General features: G+C 42.5%; 2 protein-coding genes across 4 annotated transcripts in view; one reads left to right on the top strand and one right to left on the bottom strand.

The window, feature by feature from the left end:
- The window catches only part of LOC310837726 (uncharacterized protein), a 196,905-nt gene that overhangs the window by 154,186 nt on the left and 23,514 nt on the right, over positions 1 to 19,205 (bottom strand). The gene's annotated exons all lie outside the window — the stretch shown is intronic.
- LOC310837449 (uncharacterized protein) overlaps positions 1 to 19,205 on the top strand; it is a 56,397-nt gene that overhangs the window by 27,139 nt on the left and 10,053 nt on the right. The window contains exons 1-4 of one of the 2 annotated variants that reach the window (XM_083724065.1): positions 9,175 to 9,750; positions 10,881 to 11,092; positions 12,653 to 14,103; positions 17,107 to 17,233. In XM_083724065.1, the coding sequence (XP_083580191.1) occupies positions 14,074 to 14,103; positions 17,107 to 17,233 (157 nt within the window). In that variant the 5' untranslated portion in view covers positions 9,175 to 9,750; positions 10,881 to 11,092; positions 12,653 to 14,073. Of the gene's footprint in view, positions 1 to 9,174; positions 9,751 to 10,385; positions 11,304 to 12,652; positions 14,104 to 17,106; positions 17,234 to 19,205 lie in introns of those variants that run through there. The other variant, XM_083724066.1, reaches the window with a different exon arrangement.

Raw genomic sequence — 19,205 nt, 5'->3', positions numbered from 1 at the left:
TTCCTGCGTTCCAAATTTTCAAACTTTACCCAGCAATTTATCACCTTATTTCAATTCTTATCTTATAATTTTCCAATATTGTATCCCTAATTTTGGATAATTTCACCCAAACCTTAAAAACTTAATTTTAACATAATATTTATCCAAAATTTATCTTTTCTCATATTTACATTTATCTTCATCTTCCTTTTAACTAGCTTATTGGTGCCCTGTTGTTAAGAATCTTACATCTCTCTTAACATTCATACAATTTACAATATTTTTGTAAATAGTCCTTAAATTTCTTCCAGTCCTCCTCCACAGCCTCTTCTCCCAGGTCTCGGATTCTGCCAGTCATTTCTGCTAACTCCATGTAGTCTATCAGTTGCATCTGCCATTCTTCCAGCGTGGGCAAATCTTGGGTTTTCCAGTACTTGGCGACAAGTATCCTTGCTGCCGTTGTTGCATACATAAAAAATGTTCGGTCCTTCTTTAACACCCTCTGGCCGACAATGCCCAAAAGAAAGGCCTCTGGTTTCTTAGGGAAGGTATACTTAAATACCTTTTTCAACTCATTATATATCATTTCCCAGAAAGCCTTAACTCTAGGGCAGGTCCACCAGAGGTGAAAGAACGTTCCTTCAGTTTCTTTACATTTCCAACATTTATTATCAGACAAATGGTATATTTTTGCAAGCTTGACTGGGGTCATGTACCACCTGTATATCATTTTCATAATATTTTCTTTCAAGGCATTTTGTTGTTGTTGTTTAGTCGTTTAGTCGTGTCCGACTCTTCGTGACCCCATGGACCAGAGAACGCCAGGCACCTCTGTCCTCCACTGCCTCCCGCAGTTTGCTCAAACTCATGCTGGTAACCTCGAAAACACTATCCAACCATCTCGTCCTCTGCCGTCCCCTTCTCCTTGTGCCCTCCATCTTTCCCAACATCAGGGTCTTCTCCAGGGAGTCTTCTCTTCTCATGAGGTGGCCAAAGTACTGGAGCCTCAGCTTCACAATCTGTCCTTCCAGTGAGCACTCAGGGTTGATTTCCTTCAGTATGGAGAGGTTTGATCTTCTTGCAGTCCATGGGACTCTCAAGAGTCTCCTCCAGCACCGTAATTCAAAAGCATCAATTCTTCGGCGATCAGCCTTCTTTATGGTCCAGCTCTCACTTCCATACATCACTACTGGGAAAACCATAGCTTTAACTATACGAACCTTTGTTGGCAAGGTGATGTCTCTACTTCTCAAGATGCTGTCTAGGCCTGTCATTGCCCTTCTCCCAAGAAGCAGGCGTCTTTTAATTTCGTGGCTGCTGTCACCATCTGCAGTGATCATTGAGCCCAAGAAAGTAAAATCTCTCACTACCTCCATTTCTTCCCCTTCTATTTGCCAGGAGGTGATGGGACCAGTGGCCATGATCATTACATGCCGTGAATTTCAAACCGGTGGTCCATAACCTTTCCCAGTCAGCAAACATAATATTGTACCCAATGTCCTGTGCCCATTTTATCATAGCCGATTTGACCGTTTCATCTTGTGTGTTCCATTTTAGCAGCAAATTGTACATTCTTGACAGTACCTTAGCCTTAGGTTCTAACAATTCCATTTCTAGCTTTGATTTTTCCACCTGGAATCCTATCTTTTTATCCAACTTAAAAACTTCTTTAATCTGAGCATAATGTAACCAATCTCGCACTTTGTCTTTTATTTTCTCCATACTCTGCAACCTCCAGTTATCTCCATCTTTTTCTATTATTTCCCAATATTTCGGCCATTTGGCCTCCATATTGAGTCTTTTCCGAGCCTTAGCTTCCATTGGTGATAGCCACCTTGGGGTCTTATTTTCCAATAAGTCTTTGTATTTTGTCCAGACATTAAACACTGCTTTCCTGACAATATGGTTCTTGAAAGCCTTATGAATTTTAACCTTGTCATACCATAAATATGCATGCCATCCGAAAGCATTGTTAAATCCTTCCAAATCTAAAACATCCGTGTTTTCAAGAAGCAGCCAATCTTTCAACCAGCAGAAAGCTGCTGATTCGTAGTACAACTTTAAGTCTGGCAGGGCAAAGCCCCCTCTTTCTTTAGCATCAGTTAGTATCTTAAACTTAATTCTGGGCTTTTTGCCCTGCCAGACAAATTTGGAGATATCTCTTTGCCATCTCCCAAAACACTCCATTTTGTCCACAATCTGTAAAGTCTGGAACAAAAACAGCATTTTTGGCAAAACATTCATCTTTATAGCAGCAATTCGTCCTGACAAGGAAAGTTTCAATCCTGACCAAACTTCTAAATCCCTTTTAATTTCAGACCAGCATTTTTCATAATTGTCCTTAAATAGACTCATATTCTTCGCTGTTATGTTTACCCCTAGGTATCTTACTTTTTTAACCACGTTTAACTCTGTCTCTTTCTGAAACCTTTCTGATTCTAAAGGTGTCAAGTTTTTTTCCAATACCTTGGTTTTCTGCTTGTTAAGTTTAAATCCCGCCACCCGACCAAACTCTTGAATCAATTGTAATACCCTTTTCGTACTAGACTCTGGCTCCTGTAAGGTCAAAACTAGGTCATCTGCAAATGCTTTAAGTTTATACTGTTTAGCTCCGACCTGAATTCCTTCCACCAACCGGTCTCTAATCATATTCAAGAGCACCTCCAGGAGCGAAATAAATAGTAAAGGGGAGATAGGGCAACCTTGTCGTGTTCCTTTTTCAATTTTGAACTCTTCCGTCACCACATTGTTCACTATCAATTTAGCCTTTTGTTCTGAGTAAATTGCCTCTATCCCATTCTCAAATCCCCATCCCACTCCCATCCCTTCCAAATTTTTCTTCATAAACTTCCATTAGATGTTATCAAAGGCCTTCTCCGCATCTATAAATATTAACACTGCTTTTGTGTTAATATTTGTTTGCAAAAGCTCCAAAATGTCAATAATGTTCCTTGTGTTGGCAAACAAATGTCTACCTGGGAGAAAGCCTGCCTGGTCCTTGTGAATTACTTCATTTAAAACTTTTTTAAATCTGCTTGCTAAAATGTCTGCAAATATTTTGTAATCCACATTTAGGAGGGAGATGGGACGGTAATTCTTAAGTTGTGTCTTTTCAGTTTCTAGTTTAGGTATCAATGTGATGAAAGCTTCTTTCCACGACTCCGGTGCCTTCTTCCCCTCCAAAATTTCATTGCAAACCTCCATTAGTGGATGTATCAAATAGTCTTTCAATGTCTTATAATATTTGGAGGTAAGCCCATCTGGCCCTGGAGATTTGCCCAGTTGCATGTTCTGAATGGCTTCTTCAATCTCTTGTTGTGTTATTTTATGATTCAGGATTGTTCTATTTTCCTGAGACAGGCTTGGTAAACCGTTCTTTGTCAAAAATTGTCCTATCTCCACCTCATTTTGCGGCCCTTGTGTGTATAGTTGTTTGAAGTATCTCTGGAAACACTTTCTGATCTCCACTGGGTTCTGAATATTTCTTCCTTCAATCTCTAAATTTGTGACCGTGTTCAGTTTTTGTCTCTTTTTCAACTGCCATGCTAACAATTTCCCACATTTATTTGCCGATTCAAATGATCTTTGTTTCATTAACTTGACTTTCCACTCCACTTCCTGATTTATCAATTTAGAATATTGTGCTTGGTAGAGTTTAATTTCTCTCAAGATCTCCTTTGACTTCGGTCTCAATCTTAACTTCTTCTCACAATCTTTGATTTTCTCCAAGATCTTGTTCTTTTTCTCATTCTGTGTTTTTTTCTTTATAGTGTTCTGTTGTATCAGGAACCCCCTCATAACCGCTTTACTTGCGTCCCAGATGATTCTTTTTTCCACCGTAGTGTTCAAATTTATCTCAAAGTAGTCCTTCAAAGCTTTTTGGGCCTTTTTAGTAATCTCCTAATCTCTAAACAATTTGTCATTCATCCTCCATCTGAAGGAGCCGGTTGGAGTAAGTCTCATATCCATCTTTACGGCATTATGGTCAGAGCAGGTCTTTGGGCAGATTTCTACTTTTCTTGTCTTAGGTGCCAGACCTCTAGTTATCCATATTTGGTCGATTCTTGTCCATGTCAGTTGGGCTTCAGAAAAGAATGTTCCTTCTCTTCCCAGGGGGTTCTTTGTTCTCCAAATGTCAATCAAGTCCATATTATCAGTCAGTTCAAAAAATGTTTTAGGTAGTCTGCCATCTTTTGTCACATTTTGGCTATGTGACTTATCCATGTTGGTTGATGCCACCCCATTCATGTCTCCCATCATAATGATGTTGTCATAGTTCAGATAGTCCAGCATTATCTCATGCAGCTTCTTGTAAAATTCCGATTTCCCCTCATTTGGTGCATAAATTCCTAATATCAAAAACTTTTCTCCTTGGTTTTGTATCTCAATTGCCAAAATTCTTCCTTGTTCATCTTTAAATAAAAATGTTGGTGACAGGCTCTCTTTTGCATATATCACCACACCTCTTTTCTTGACTCGGTCCGAAGAGATAAATTCTTGGCCTAATCTTTTGTTTATTAACACTTTTCTGTGGAGCCTAGTCACATGTGTTTCTTGCAAGCAAATAATGTCCAATTGTTCTTTTTTCAATTTGTGAAATATTCTTCTTTTTTCCGGAGAGTTGGCGTCATTGATGTTCCAGCTCAGAAGTTGCAGAGACATCCTGGACAAATCTGTTATTCCTCTAGTGGTGGTATCTTGTTCTCCTGGTCTTCTGACCCCAAAGGTGCAGGTGTAGGTGTAGGTGTAAGTGCAGGGGCAGGTCCAGACCCTGAAGGTCTTTCAATCCCTTTCTGAAGGTCCTCTCCGTAGGCACTCAAAAAATTTTCTTTATCCTCGGCTGATTTGATTTTCACCTTCTTCCCTCTGAAGGTAAAAGATAATCCTTGGGGAAATTCCCACCTGAAGACATTTGAGTTGCTCCTCAACAGTCTTACTAACTCAGTGTAGGTGGATCTAAGGTCCAAAAGTTGTTTAGGGATGTCTTTATAGATCTCTACTCTTCTGTCCGAAATTTCAAGTGACTTTCCGTAATGTAGGCCTAATATTTTGTCTCTTTCCTCCTTACATCTCAAGGTAATCAAACAGTCTCTGGTCCTGTCTTTCCTTGTCAATTTTCCAAGTCTAAAAGCAGTCACAATTTTAAAGTCCTTTTCTTCCTCCAATGGCCAAAACTTGGAAAATTCTTTTGTCAGAAACTCAATTAAATTCCCTTGTTCAAGTTCTGGTATAGACCTCAATCTCAGATTATTTTCCCGAGCCCGTAGTTCAATCATAGACAGATAGGCCTGTTGTTCCCCAACCTGCTTATGCAATGGTTTTACCTCCTGCTTCAGTTCTTCCGCTTTTTGATTAGCTTCCTCTGCCAATTTCCGATTTTCTGCGGTGGCTTCAAATAATTTGCCAATTGATTGTGCATTCAAAGTAACTTGTTCAGTTAATTTATTGACACTGGCTGTATTTTGATCAATCTTTGCCGTTTGCTCATCCGCTTTTTTATCTAAAGCTTCCAATTTTTCAAATATTTTATCTAATACTGAGGCAGATCCTCCTGCTGCCATATCTTCCAACAAAGGTTGCTCAGTTCCTTCTTCCACTTCCAAAACAGCAGGGACAGATGATCTACGCGGCTGTGAAATTAAAGTCAGAGTTGTTTGTTTTGCTTTCGCCTTAGCCACTCTTGTTGGTCTCCCAGTGCCACTCATTCCAATTCTGTCTACTAGTCAAGGTCAGACTGAGTATGTTCCCATGGGAAACCACCAGCCCAGAGGGTAAACAGCCAAATAGGAGGAAAGGAAAAAAAGAGAAGCAAAGTCACGTGCAGTTGTAAATCCAAGATCCTCTAGAGGGAGCCCAATTATATTTTGAGGGAGGAAATTAAATTATTAAAGTCAATTGTTTAAAGCTCCAAATTTTTCCAAATTCCAATGGTTCTAAGACAATGTCCATACAGCCTTTAATTTCCAAAGAACCTTCAGTTTTCCTGTAGTTAGCAGAGTTGGTCTTAAAAACATAACAGTGTCTCCAGCAAGTGCCAGAGAAGATGATTCAATATAACAGTTCCAATAGCCCTCAGCTTGTAACAGCCCAAAGCAACAAAGTGTCAAAATTTGCAATCTGAGAGTTCTGTAAAACAGGCAGTCCGACTGCCTGGGTTTCTCTATAAATTTGTAGTTCCAACAGAAGAGGTAAAGCACAGTCCAACTAAAAAGTAGGTCACTCAAAGAGTTAACTCCTAAATCTCCATAGAAGCAGCTCCATTAGATGTACAGATTGACTGCTTTTAACGCCTCTTCAAAGGCTCCAAAGATCAAAGTCCTTGCTTTTGATGTTAAACAGAGACAGGAGACGGACTTCCCGGCTTCATCTCCTGCTTTTAGCCAAATTAACAGCAATTTAGCGTCCAATTCTTTCTTTCTATTCTTACTCACGGGTAGCAGCTTTTCAATTTGAATGTTCCCAGGAAGAGAGGTCAGGGCTCATCGACAGCGGCAACGCGGCTTCACTCCACAGAAAGAGCGATTGACTCACAGCACCGTGCCAGCCCTTCCACGTTCCGAAACCCCTTACGGGGTCTCTTCTCCGTTTCGGGGGGCGCTTCTGGTGCCCGCCGAGTCCCACGGCCACAGGCTCTCGCTGCCTGTGGTTTTCCGATGTGGGTCTCTGCTTCGCCGTAGCGGACAACCCGTTTCTGCGGAGCTCCCTCTTCCACAATTAGAAGAGAGCAGCCATTGTCGTTTCGCCCCGCCTCCGGAACAACAAATGTATATTTCAACATCTTTTTCAATTCATTATATATCAGTTCCCAGAAACCTTTCACCTTCTTACATTCCCACCACATATGATAGAATGTCCCTTATTTTTCCTTACATTTCCAACACTTATTACATGTTTTATACATTTTTGCTAGTTTTACTGGTGTTATATACCATCTATACACCATTTTCATTACATTTTCTTTAACACAGTACATGCCGTAAATTTTAATCTTTCATTCTATAATTTTAACCAATCATCATATTGTATATTATAGCCAAAATCTCTGGCCCAGTGTATCATTACCGACTTAACCTCTTCATCTTTTGTATACCATTCCAGCAACATTTTATACATTTTAGACAGAATTTTATACTCGCTATTCAATACTTCTATTTGAAATTTCGACTCTTTTCCCCCATATCCATACTCTTTACACTCTTTTTTAAACATTTCATTAATCTGGTAGTAATGCAACCAATCATATACATGATCTTTAACTTCTTCATAAGGCTTCATTTTCCATTTCCCTCCCTCTTTTATTATCAACTCTCCATATGTTATCCATTTCCCCCTCATATTAATTTTTTTGACACTCATCACTTCTAGTGGTGATATCCAGTGGGGAAGTTTTGATTCAAGTAGCTTTTATACCTATCCCATACATCAATAAGGGATCTCCTAAAGATGTGGTTTTCAAACCCCGTATGCGTTTTCTTCTTTTCACACCATAAGTATGCATGCCAACCAAATCTATTGTCAAACCCTTCTAAATCCAACAATTCTCCATTTTCCAATTTTATCCACTCCTTTAACCAACAGAGACATGATGCTTCATAGTATAATTTCAAGTCCGGCAGGGCGAAGCCACCTCTTTCTTTTGCATATGTCAATAATTTATACCGAATTATTGGCTTCTTGCCCTGCCAGATGTACCTTCAAATTGTCCTGTGCCGTTTTTTAAATATTGATGTCCCCTTGATTATCGGAAGTGACTGGAATATTCGTCTATTCCGGAAGTTGCCTATTTTAAAGTTATGTTTTATTATCACATTTTTGTACTGCATTAGATTGTTATAAGATGTACATTTTTTGTTTCTTCAGCGTGTAAACCGCCTTGAGTATTGTGAGATAGAAAGGCGGTATACAAATTAAAAATGATGATGATGATGATGTAGAACTGGCAAAAATGACAAAGAGAAAACAACAGAGACTTTGAAAAACAATGGGAACCATTTACAGAAAAAAAGAAAGTCAATAGGCTTTAGGCAGGATTTAAATAAACATTCACACTCTTAGTATTAGAAAATGTCCAGAAGATAGAGAAATATGGTGTGTTTACTTTTATGTATTTAGGTTTGATGTTATGTTATTAATATCTTTTTCTGTTAGGAGGTAGCAAGGTGGGTGAAAAGAGGAACAAACCGGAAGAGGAAGTTGGGGAAGCCTAGGAGGGGAGGGAGGAAGTAATACATAGTAAAGGTTAAGACTTTGAGATGTATGTAATGAATAAAAAAGAAAAGTGAATAAAATTTTATTTCAAAAAACCAATGAGTCCGTAATGTGTGCAACCTCATCCAGCACACATTAAAAAACCAAATTATGTTTTAAATACAATTTTTAGATACATCAGTTTTGCACGGAAGAGCAGTCAAACATTTCAAAATACGTGTGTTAGCGAGACAGTTTTCCTTGTTGCATAGTCTAGTGAAGGCAATGTTTCAGAACGGAACTCAGCTGATGAAATACCAAGTTACAGGTAGGTAGCCGTGTTGTCTGCCGTAGTCGAAACAAGAATTTTTAAAAAAAGATTCCTTCCAGTAGCACCTTGCTGTTGTTGTTTAGTCGTTTAGTCATGTCCGACTCTTCGTGACCCCCTGGACCAGAGCACGCCAGGCACTCCTGTATTCCACTGCCTCCCACAGTTTGGTCAAACTCATGTTCGTAGCTTCAAGAACACTGTCCAACCATCTCATCCTCTGTCCCCTTCTCCTTGTGCCCTCCATCTCTCCCAACATCAGGGTCTTTTCCAGGGAATCTTCTCTTCTCATGAGGTGGCCAAAGTCTTGGAGCCTCAGCTTCAGGATCTGTCCTTCCAGTGAGCATTCAGAGCTGATTTCCTTAAGAATGGAGAGGTTGGATCTTCTTGCAGTCCATGGGACTCTCAAGAGTCTCCTCCAGCACCACATTTCAAAAGCACCCATTCTTCGGCGATCAGCCTTCTTTATGGTCCAGCTCTCACTTCCATACATCACTACTGGGAAAACCATAGCTTTAACCAGGTGGTGTCTCTTCTTTTTAAGATGCTTTCTAGGTTTGTCATTGCTTTTCTCCCAAGAAGCAGGTGTCTTAATTTTGTGGCTGCTGTCACCATCTGCAGTGATCATGGAGCCCAAGAAAGTAAAATCTCTCACTGTGCCTCCATTTCTTCCCCTTCTATTTGCCAGGAGGTGATGGGCCCAGTGGCCATGATCTTTGTTTTTTTGATGTTGAGCTTCAGACCATATTTTGCACTCTCCTCTTTCACCCTCATTAAAAGGTTCTTTAATTCCTCCTCACTTTCTGCCATCAAGGTTGTATCATCTGCATATCTGAGGAAAAAACCTGAAAAATGGAGGGGGGGGGACAGTCCTTCAGCCATATTGGAGGCTGCTGCCCAAATTCCCAAAGTGCCCCATTTGGGAGATCCTGGGAAGAGCTATGAAGACCCTCCTGGATGGGGACGCCCTTAGCTCACATGCTCAGCGCCAGAGATTCAGGTATTCCTGCTACCAGGAGGCCAAGGGACCCCGAGAGGTTTGCAGCCGACTCCACCGCCTTTGCAGGGAGTGGCTGGAGCCAGAGCGACACACCAAGGCTCAGATCCTGGATCTGGTGGTCCTGGAGCAATTCCTGGCTGTCCTCCCCCCGGAGATGGAGAACTGGGTGAAGGATCAGGGAGCGGAGACCAGTTCCCAGGCAGTGGCCCTGGCCGAAGGTTTCCTCCTGAGCCAGGCAGAGGAGAAGCAGCAGCAGGTGAGACAGTTTCATCCTGGTAACTCCCAGAGATCCATGGTGGCTGCTGAATTCTGAGTGTGGTGTCTCTTAAAAGGCGAAAGTGGCTCTTGGGTGCAGAAGGTTCCAGGTTCGATTCCCGACATCTTCCGGCAGGGCTAGGAAATCATCCCTTCCTGAAACCTGGAGAGATGCTTCCAGTCTGTGCAGACAGCACTGAGCTAGATGGTCCAATGGTCTGGTTCTGGACTAGGCACCTTCCTTGGTTCCTATTTAAACAGCTCTTCATTCCGAAGCAAGAGGGCTAGAAACTTGCTTTGCCTTTCACCTGTGCCCTCGATATTATTTGAGCGCAATTTCAGCACCCCTTCACATTTTTCTATTTTTCCTGTATATGCATTATTTCCCTACACTGTGCCCACCCCCTCCAGGGATGTTCTCTCTCTCTCCCCCTGCTGAGTTGATTCCCCCTCCCCCATATTTGAGTGAAACGGACCCATAGGTCATAGAATAAACATGTCCCCCATATTGGTCTCTACAGCCAGAGAAGGCCCTGCAACTCTCCCAACATCTTGACCTCACCCCCAAAGGAACACTCCTCCATGGTCTCCCGAGACAGACGGATGCCAACATCATCATGGATTCCTGCATTGCAGCGGGTTGGACTAGATGACCCACAGGGCCCTTCCACTCTATGATTCTATTCACAATATTTTCTTCACCCACAGTCATCAGAGGCAACAATGCTTCTGAATACCAGTTTCAGGAGAGGAGAGGGCTCTTCTGCACGGATCCTGCCCTCTGGTTCCCTCTGGCTGGCCACTGTGAGAACAGGATGCTGCCCTAGAAGGGCCATTGACCTGATCAAGCAACTCTTATTAATGTTTATAATAATATAAAAATAGTATCTGAATATAAAATGTTGCTACTTACTAATTTGAACAGAATGGTACATTACCATAAAACACCATCAAAGGGTCCAATGGCATGTATCACTTAGAAATGTTCTTCTTTTCTAGAAACCATTTATGCAATAATATATTTTTTTGGAGGGCGGGGAGGCATGGAATTAGCAAATGGATCAATTGATTAATCCTTTCCCAAGGGTGTTAATAACAGGATTGTCACATGACATCTTTGTGGCTTTGCAGGTCAAGGGATCCCCACTCATTTCTACAATCTCCGCTTCAAGAAGGAATCTGACGGAAGAAGGAAGCGATCCTGTATCCACACTGGAGTCTGGCTTGCATTGCGGCCGGAAGTTGGAGGGGCAGCACTCAGCCGGGACTAAAGAAGGAGAAGATCCCAAGATCCTGGGTGAGGAGGACCTTCTCAGCTCAGACGCACAGTGTCAGTGTTTCAGGCAGATACACTTCCAGGAGGTCGAGGGACCCCGAAAGGTTTGCAGCTGACTCCACCATCTCTGCCGTCAGTGGCTGAAGCCAGAGAGACACACCAAGGCTCAGATCCTGGATTTAGTGATCCTGGAGCAGTTTCTGGCTGTCCTCCCCCCGGAGATAGAGAACTGGGTCAGGGAATGTGGAACAGAGACCAGTTCCCAGGCGGTCGCCCTGGCCGAAGGTTTCCTCCTGAGCTGGGCAGAGGACGAGAACCTGGTGAGAGAGTTTAGAATCGTAGAGTTGAATGGGGCCCAAGGATAATCTAGTCCACCCCCTGCAATGCAGGAATCTCAACATGTTGTCTCCCATCCAATTTGAAACCATACTGGTCCCTGCTTAGCTTTGCAAATGTGCCGGCAGTTTCATTTGTGCACCACTCTCTTGTTTTCTTTCTCTAACTAGTCCAGCTACAAGGTGGTCAGGTGGCAAGGGATTACTGAAATAGAGGATCCCATATCAGGGTTGGGCAGACCTTGATTAAAGCACAAGGAAGGAGAAATAATAATAATAATAATAATAATAATAATAATAATAATAATAATAATAATAACAACAAAATAAAAAAATTCCTTCCAGTAGCACCTTAAAGACCAACTAAGTTAGTTCTTGGTATGAGCTTTCGTGTGCATGGAAGGTGCTACTGGAAGAAATTTTTTTATTTTGTTTTGACTATGGCAGACCAACACAGCTACCTATCTGTAATAATAATAATAATAATAATAATAATAATAATAATAATAATAATATATTTATACCCCCACCCACCTGGCTGGGTTTCCCCAGCCACTCTGGGCGGCTCCCAACAGAATAATAATAATAATAATAATAATAATAATAATAATAATATTGCAATACAACAAAGCATTAAAAACTTCCCTAAACAGGGGTGCCTTCATTAGTCTTCTAAAAGTCAGGGAGTTGTTTATTTCCTTGACATCTAGTGGGAGGGCATTCCACAGGCCGGTGCCACTACTGAGAAGGCCCTCTGCCTGCTTCCCTGTAACTTCACTTCTCTCAGGGAGGGAACCGCCAGAAGGCCCTCAGAGCTGGACATCAGTGTCCTGGCTGAACAATGAGGTTGAAGACTTTCCTTCAGGTATACTGGGCTGAGGCCGTTTAGGGCTATAAAGGTCAGTACCAACACTTTGAATTGTGCTCGGAAACGTACTGGGAGCCAATGTAGGTCTTTCAGGACCAGTGTTATGTGGTCCCGGCGGCCGCTCCCAGTCACCAGTCTAGCTGCCGCATTCTGGATTAGTTGCTGTTTCCGGGTCACCTTTAAAGGCAGCCCCATGTAGAGTGCATTGCTGTCGTCCAAACGGGAGATAACCAGAGCATGCACCACTCTGGCGAGACAGTCCGTGGGAAATGACACCTTTTTATCAAGATGAACATTCATACTCTGGTGTGTGCGAGCTTTTGGGCAGACATGGAATTGTTGAATCGTAGGAACAGGCAAAGAGCTTGGCTCCTGGATCCGGCCAAAGGGGGTCCATCTATAGTTCAGCGTCCTGTCCTCACAGGGACCAGTAGGATTTGACAAACGTCAAAACTCCACACTAGGTCCCCGTGCCCCACCCCACCCCACCCCCCGCCAATCACCCAAGGAAAGCGTAGTGAACACACCCCACCAAGCTAAGTCTCCTTTGCCTCTAACTTTCTTAGTTTGGATGCTTCCTTTTTTTTTAAAAAAAATTGCATTTTATTTATTTGTTAACATTCTTATATTACATTGGTAAACGTTGTCATATTACATTACAGGACTTACTAGAATATAATTTCCAACATGTACAGTGGTACCTCGGGTTAAGTACTTAATTCGTTCCGGATGTCTGTACTTAACCTGAAACTGTTCTTAACCTGAAGCACCACTTTAGCTAATGGTGCCTCCTGCTGCCGCTGTGCCGCCGCTGCATGATTTCTGTTCTCATCCTGAAGCAAAGTTTTATCCTGAAGCACTATTTCTGGGTTAGCGGAGTCTGTAACCTGAAGCATATGTAACCCGAGGTACCACTGTATATATAAATTATATACAAATTTTATATACCTAGAAAGAAAATGAAACAAATAAAAAAAAGAACAAAGAGGAAAAAACAAAAACTAATCCCCCCAAAAAATCATATACATACCGACACATTAGACTGCCTGTCTTTCCCGTTGTATATTCCTTTTTTTACAAATGAATATTCTCTTATTATTGTATATTTCTTTACATTTTATCTAATACATTCCTATATTAATATGTGCTCTTAGTCTTATTTCTCAACTCAGTCTCACTCCAACGTCAATCAAATGCAAGGATAGATAGCGAACCTTTACTGTATTTTTGAACATACGTTTTACATCTATCCTACTTTTCCATAATTTTTTGTTTTGAATTGCCTCTTAGGGTATTTGTTAACTGCGCCATTTCAGCAACTTCTTGTAGCTTGTCATGCCAGTCCGTTATTGTCGGGGCTTCTTGGTCCACCCCTTTGCCACCAAAGTCTGAGCTGCGATCGTTGTGTATAAGAATAGCTCCCTAAAGGCCTTTGGGGTGTCCCTGCCAACAATGCTTAACAGAAATGCCTCTGGTCTTTTTAAAAAAGTTATTCCAAACATTTTTTTTCAACTCCTCGTAAATTAAGCCCCAGAACACTTTGATCTTCCGACATGTCCACCACATATGATACATGTTGCCATTACTCCCACCACACCTCCAACAAGTATTCGCTAAATTTTTATACATCTTCGATAGTCTTGAGGGGGTGAGGTGCCATCTGTGCTGCATCTTTGACATATTTTCTTTGATGTTATAACACGCCGTAAATTTCACGCCAAATCCTAGTTTGGATGCTTGCTGGCTTTTCAGAACTGGGAACTGTTTGCGAAAGCTGCCACTGATGTCCCCGAACCAGAGAAGTCTCCATGGGTTCCAGAAACGCCATCTCTTCCCTGTGGTGAAATGAAAATTGCTTCTGTTTTACCTGAGCAGGTAAGGGTGTGAGGCTGGGAATATATCACTTGGGAGCTGAGGAGAGAACAATCTGGGTTCCTCTGCCCGCCTGCCTTTCTGAGTCCTGGCTCCGACCCACGGCGGATACCCATTCATCCAGCTGGGAAACTTCGTCTGAGCAAAAACGGAGAGGCGCCTGTTCCCTTCACAGAACTACAGTTCCCAGAGAGTTTCCCTGGGAAGAAGGGTTGATTCTTAAACCACTCTAGGGATTGTGACTCCTGTGAGTGGAACCGGGGTCTCCCCGAACAATTCTCATCACAAACTTTTGTTGTTGTTTAGTCGTTTCCGACTCTTCGTGACCCCATGGACCAGAGCACGGCAGGCACTCCTGTCTTCCAGTGCCTCCCACAGTTTGGTCACTCATGTTTGTAACTTCAAGAACACTGTCCCACCATCTCGTCCTCCGTCGTCCCCTTCTCCTTGTGCCCTCCATCTTTCCCAACATCAGGGTCTTTCCCAGGGAGTCTTCTCTTCTCATGAGGTGGCCAAAGTATTGGAGCCTCAGCTTCAGGATCTGTCCTTCCAGTGAGCACTCAGGGCTGATTTCCTTCAGAATGGAGAGGTTTGATCTTCTTGCAGTCCATGGGACTCTTGAGTCTCCTCCACCACCATAATTCAAAAGCATAAGCACAAACTACAACTCCCGTAATTCTTTGGGAAGAATTAAACAGGTGTTGTGAATGGATGCACTGCCTAATGCAGTTAGATGTGGGAGGTAATGCTGAAAATACCTCTTTGGATTCCTTTTGGTTTGAAGTTGCTACTCCCATCAGTTTTGGAAAAATCCTTGATATTCGCAGACGTATATTTCTAAAGTATATTCCTGTAGTATTCATAGCTGGGCAACAAAAGGGGCTATGGGATTTAAGGAACCAGAATTTGTTTTTTTAAAAATAGAATATTTATTAAGTTTTCTGTTTTACAATTTAAAATACTCATTTTACATCCTTAAGATATCAGTGACCTTCTTCTCTTTCCATGGTTCATCCTGCACATCATAAATCCCAGCATATTTTACAAAAACTAAACCATTCATTATTCCGTTATTGCATCCATCAAAATTTATTTACACTGTTGAATTTGTCTTAATGCTGCCCATGTTTTCAGCTGTATGCAATTATTTCCCACATATTCAATAAACGTTTTCCAATCTCCTTTAAACGTATGTTCTTCTTGTTCTCTTATTCTATATGTTAAGTCTGCAAGTTGAGCATATTCAGTCAACTTAAGTTTCCAATCTTCTTTGGTTGGGACCGGACTAACGAAACACGGGTTGCAGTACTAGCGTACGTAAATAACCTTTTTTGACACCTGGGAGTTTCAGTCTGAATTATCTCCAACAGAAAGGACTATGGTTTTGGGGGGGGGGGGGAAGTACCGTATTTTTCGCTCTATAACACGCACCCGACCATAACACACACATAGTTTTTAGAGGAGGAAAACAAGAAAAAAAATATTCTAAACGAAACAGTGGATGTATGATTTTTGTGGTTCATGCTGTGGCCACAGACATGTGATCTGATGGTGAGTTTGGAGTAGCCCAATGCAAAAATCCTGAGGATCCATGTGGATCCATGCTTTGTAACCACGTTTTAAGTGGGGAGGGAAAGAAAAGCACTCAAGGGACAAGGAGCACGCGTGGGGTGTGTGGAGAAGGATGCTGCTAATAATGCAGGAGAGGGGTATAAGAGGAGAAGGCTCCTTTCCTCTCCTGATTTGCTCCTTTAAAGCAAGCAGGCTCTGCTTCTCTCCCTCCTCCCAGCTCGCTGAAAAACTTTGCTGCTATTTAGTGAGCTGAGTGGGGAGGAGAGAGGGACAGAGAGCCTGCTTGCTTTAAAGGAGCCTCTCCTCTCCCGCTTTGCTCCTTTAAAGCAAGCAGGCTCTCTGTCCCTCAGCGGCTCTTCTCCCGCTTTGCTGTTTCAAAGCGAGCCACGGAGGAGGGAAGGAAGGGAAACCATGGATCCTCTGCTCACGATTGCAGCAGATCCCCCCCGCCATCCGTAGGCATTCGCTCCATAACACGCACAGACATTTCCCCTTATTTTCTAGGAGGAAAACAGTGCGTGTTATGGAGCGAAAAATACGGTACTTAAAAAAAAAATTCAATTCATTATGGATCATTTCCCAATATACTTTTACAAGTCCACCACATATGAAAGTCCACCTCTTGCTTAGATGTATAAGACCAAATTAGTGCTGGAGACGCATAGAATCAGAACTGTAGACTTGGAAGGGACCCCAAGGTCATCTAGTCCAACCCCCTACAATCCTGGAAGAATAATTACCCACTGTCTATTAAGCAGTGGTCTGAGCACCTCACTGCTTTGGCTACATACTAACACATTTTATATAGGCGTAAATTTTGTGTGGATACCTGTTTACACATCTGTAAGACTTGCATTAACTTACAGGTTTTATTTAAGATCTATACAGAAGATCGTGAGATGCGGGTGGTGCTGTGGGTTAAACCACAGAGCCTAGGGCTTGCCGATCAGAAGGTCGGCAGTTCGAATCCCTGCGATGGGGTGAGCTCCCATTTCTCGGTCCCAGCTCCTGCCCACCTAGCAGTTCGAAAGCACGTCAAAGTGCAAGTAGATAAATAGGTACCGCTCCGGCGGGAAGGTCAACGGCGTTTCCGTGCGCTGCTCTGGTTTGCTAGAGGCGGTTTAGTCATGCTCGCCACATGATCCGGAAGTTGTACGCAGGCTCCCTCGGCCAATAAAGCAAGATGAGCGCCGCAACCCCAGAGTCGGTCACGACTGGACCTAATGGTCAGGGGTCCCTTTACCTTTACCTTACAGAAGATCTCTAGGTTCACAATGTGAATTGATGATTGCTGTTATTGTTTTCGATGTCTTTATTTCTTCTTTAATGTACTTACTATTTCTCCCCTCTTTTTTCTTTGCCATGTTGAATGTGCTAAGAAAAATAAACCAATAATAATAAGGCGTGACAGGGAGATGTTCTCTTCTCCCCCAGGATCTGGTGACCTTCCAGGAGGTGGCTGTGCATTTCACAGAGGAGGAGTGGGCCCTGCTGGATCAGGACCAAAGGTCTCTTCACAGGGAAGTCATGGAGGAAAATTGCTGGATCATGGCTCCTCTGGGTAAGGTGCCCTTTTTATTGTGCTTGGCTTTCTTAGTAGTGGTGCCCTCCCTGTGGAACGCCCTCCCATCAGATGTCAAGGAAATAAGCAGCTATCTGAAGGCAGCCCTGTTTAGGGAAGTTTTTAATATTTAAATGCTGTATTGTTTTTAAACAGTTTGCAAGTTCTAACAAATTATTGGAGCTTTCATTTTTGTACTCTTACCCCATGGCATCACACACACACACACACACACACCGAGTTTTCCTCACTAAGTCAGCTGCCTTCTGGCTTCCCAGAATCTTTTTCTAAATCACGGTAGGTGGTGATTTCAGAGGCTGCTTCCTTCCTTCTGAGTGTTGGGCTAGGACCTGGGAGACCAGGGTTCAAATCGCCCCCCCACTTGGCAATAAGTTTTATTAAACATTTTGACAGCCACTGCTTTCCCAACCCTGATTGGCTAAACAGATTCTGAATATTCTAAGGCAGGCACCCCCAAACGTGACCCTCCAGTTGTTTTGGGACTACAACTCCCATCATCCCTAGCTAACAGGACCAGTGGTCAGGGATGATGGGAATTGTAGTTCCAAAACATCTGGAGGGCCAAGTTTGGGGGTGCCTGTTTTAAGGTCACCCAATGGGCTTTGTAGTCAGAAGAACAGTCCTGGTCTCCATGATCTCAGTCTTGCACTTAGTGCATAGCACCAGTTCTAGTTGATGGGACTCATTTAAAGCATATCCCAGGCAAATGAGGCCTGGGATTAGCTGGGATTCCTGCATTGCAGAGGGTTGGACTAGATGACCCTGCGGACCCCTTCCAACTCTACAATGCTATGATTAATCCTGGGAACAGTAGTTTGTTAAAGTTACTGCAAATAATAATGGTTATCTCAGCAAGTGTAAAATTATTAGCAAGTCGTTGTAATTTTTATAAATGCATTCCAATTATCATTACACTTATACATACACAACCTGCCTCTAGAGGCTATCTGTTTCTATGTTGCCAGCATTGTCATGTCTTCCTTCCATTGATCAAAAGTGGGTCATGGTATTATATTTCCAATATACTGTACCGCGTTGCATTATAATTTCATTCATTTATTTTTTTTCTATTTGTCCCCCCCCCCTTTTTCTTTGCTCCCACTTTTTTTCCCCTCACTGAAAGCTTTCGATAAAATATAAACATTTTAAAAGGGGCTACTCTTCTTCTTCTCCTTTGGCGATCTCTTGTAGCTGAGTAAGATTGTCTTCCAAGAACACGGTCCTAACAGTGAGTCTGTAAGTGACTGTGGAGGCCAATTCTGGATCCACACTGTTGTAGATAAGCAGTGTCCAGTGCACAGCGGAATGATGAAAAGTACGTGCCAACATGCTCTATATTACTTTATTTACACTTCAAAGCTGGTAATTTACAGAAAAACATCTTCCCTCTGCCGGAGCAGAGAAAGGCATCCTCTCTCCTCTAAAGCACGGAGAGAAAAACACTGAACTGCAAAGAACAGTGAAAACAGGAAACCAGTGTACGTCACATCCAGTCTCCTTTCCCGTGAGAAAACCCAACAGCATTTGACTGTGGAATGTAAACATTGTCTTGTGACAAGCACTTCGCTGCTCAGTGAAGGAAGCAGAAACCAACATCCTCCCCCTTTCTGTGAACATCACTGGGCAGCGTGTTCGTACAATATCAGTACAAACCCAACTTCTGCACATAGGTACAGTGTTGATCCCTTGATACAATCTTGGACAATACATCAGCAGGAATTTCATTACCTGGCATATAGGACACCGTTACGAGTCCATTCTGAATACGTTCCCTAGCATGTTGCAACTTCAATTGCAAGTGCTTCGTGCTTTGCTTACAACCTTCAGAATTCAGCAAAGCCAAACATGCTTTGTTGTCCTGGTAAACCTGGATTGGACATTTGACAGGAATTTTCATGTCTTTGCACAATTGTAACAACCATTCACAATCCTTAAGTGAATAAGACAGTGC

Source organism: Podarcis gaigeae (assembly GCF_964106915.1).
Source record: "Podarcis gaigeae genome assembly, chromosome: 2".
In the NCBI taxonomy this organism is placed as follows: Eukaryota; Metazoa; Chordata; class Lepidosauria; order Squamata; family Lacertidae; genus Podarcis; species Podarcis gaigeae.
The sequence above is the reverse complement of the archived record's forward strand: the minus strand, read 5'-3'. Positions and strand labels throughout refer to the sequence as shown.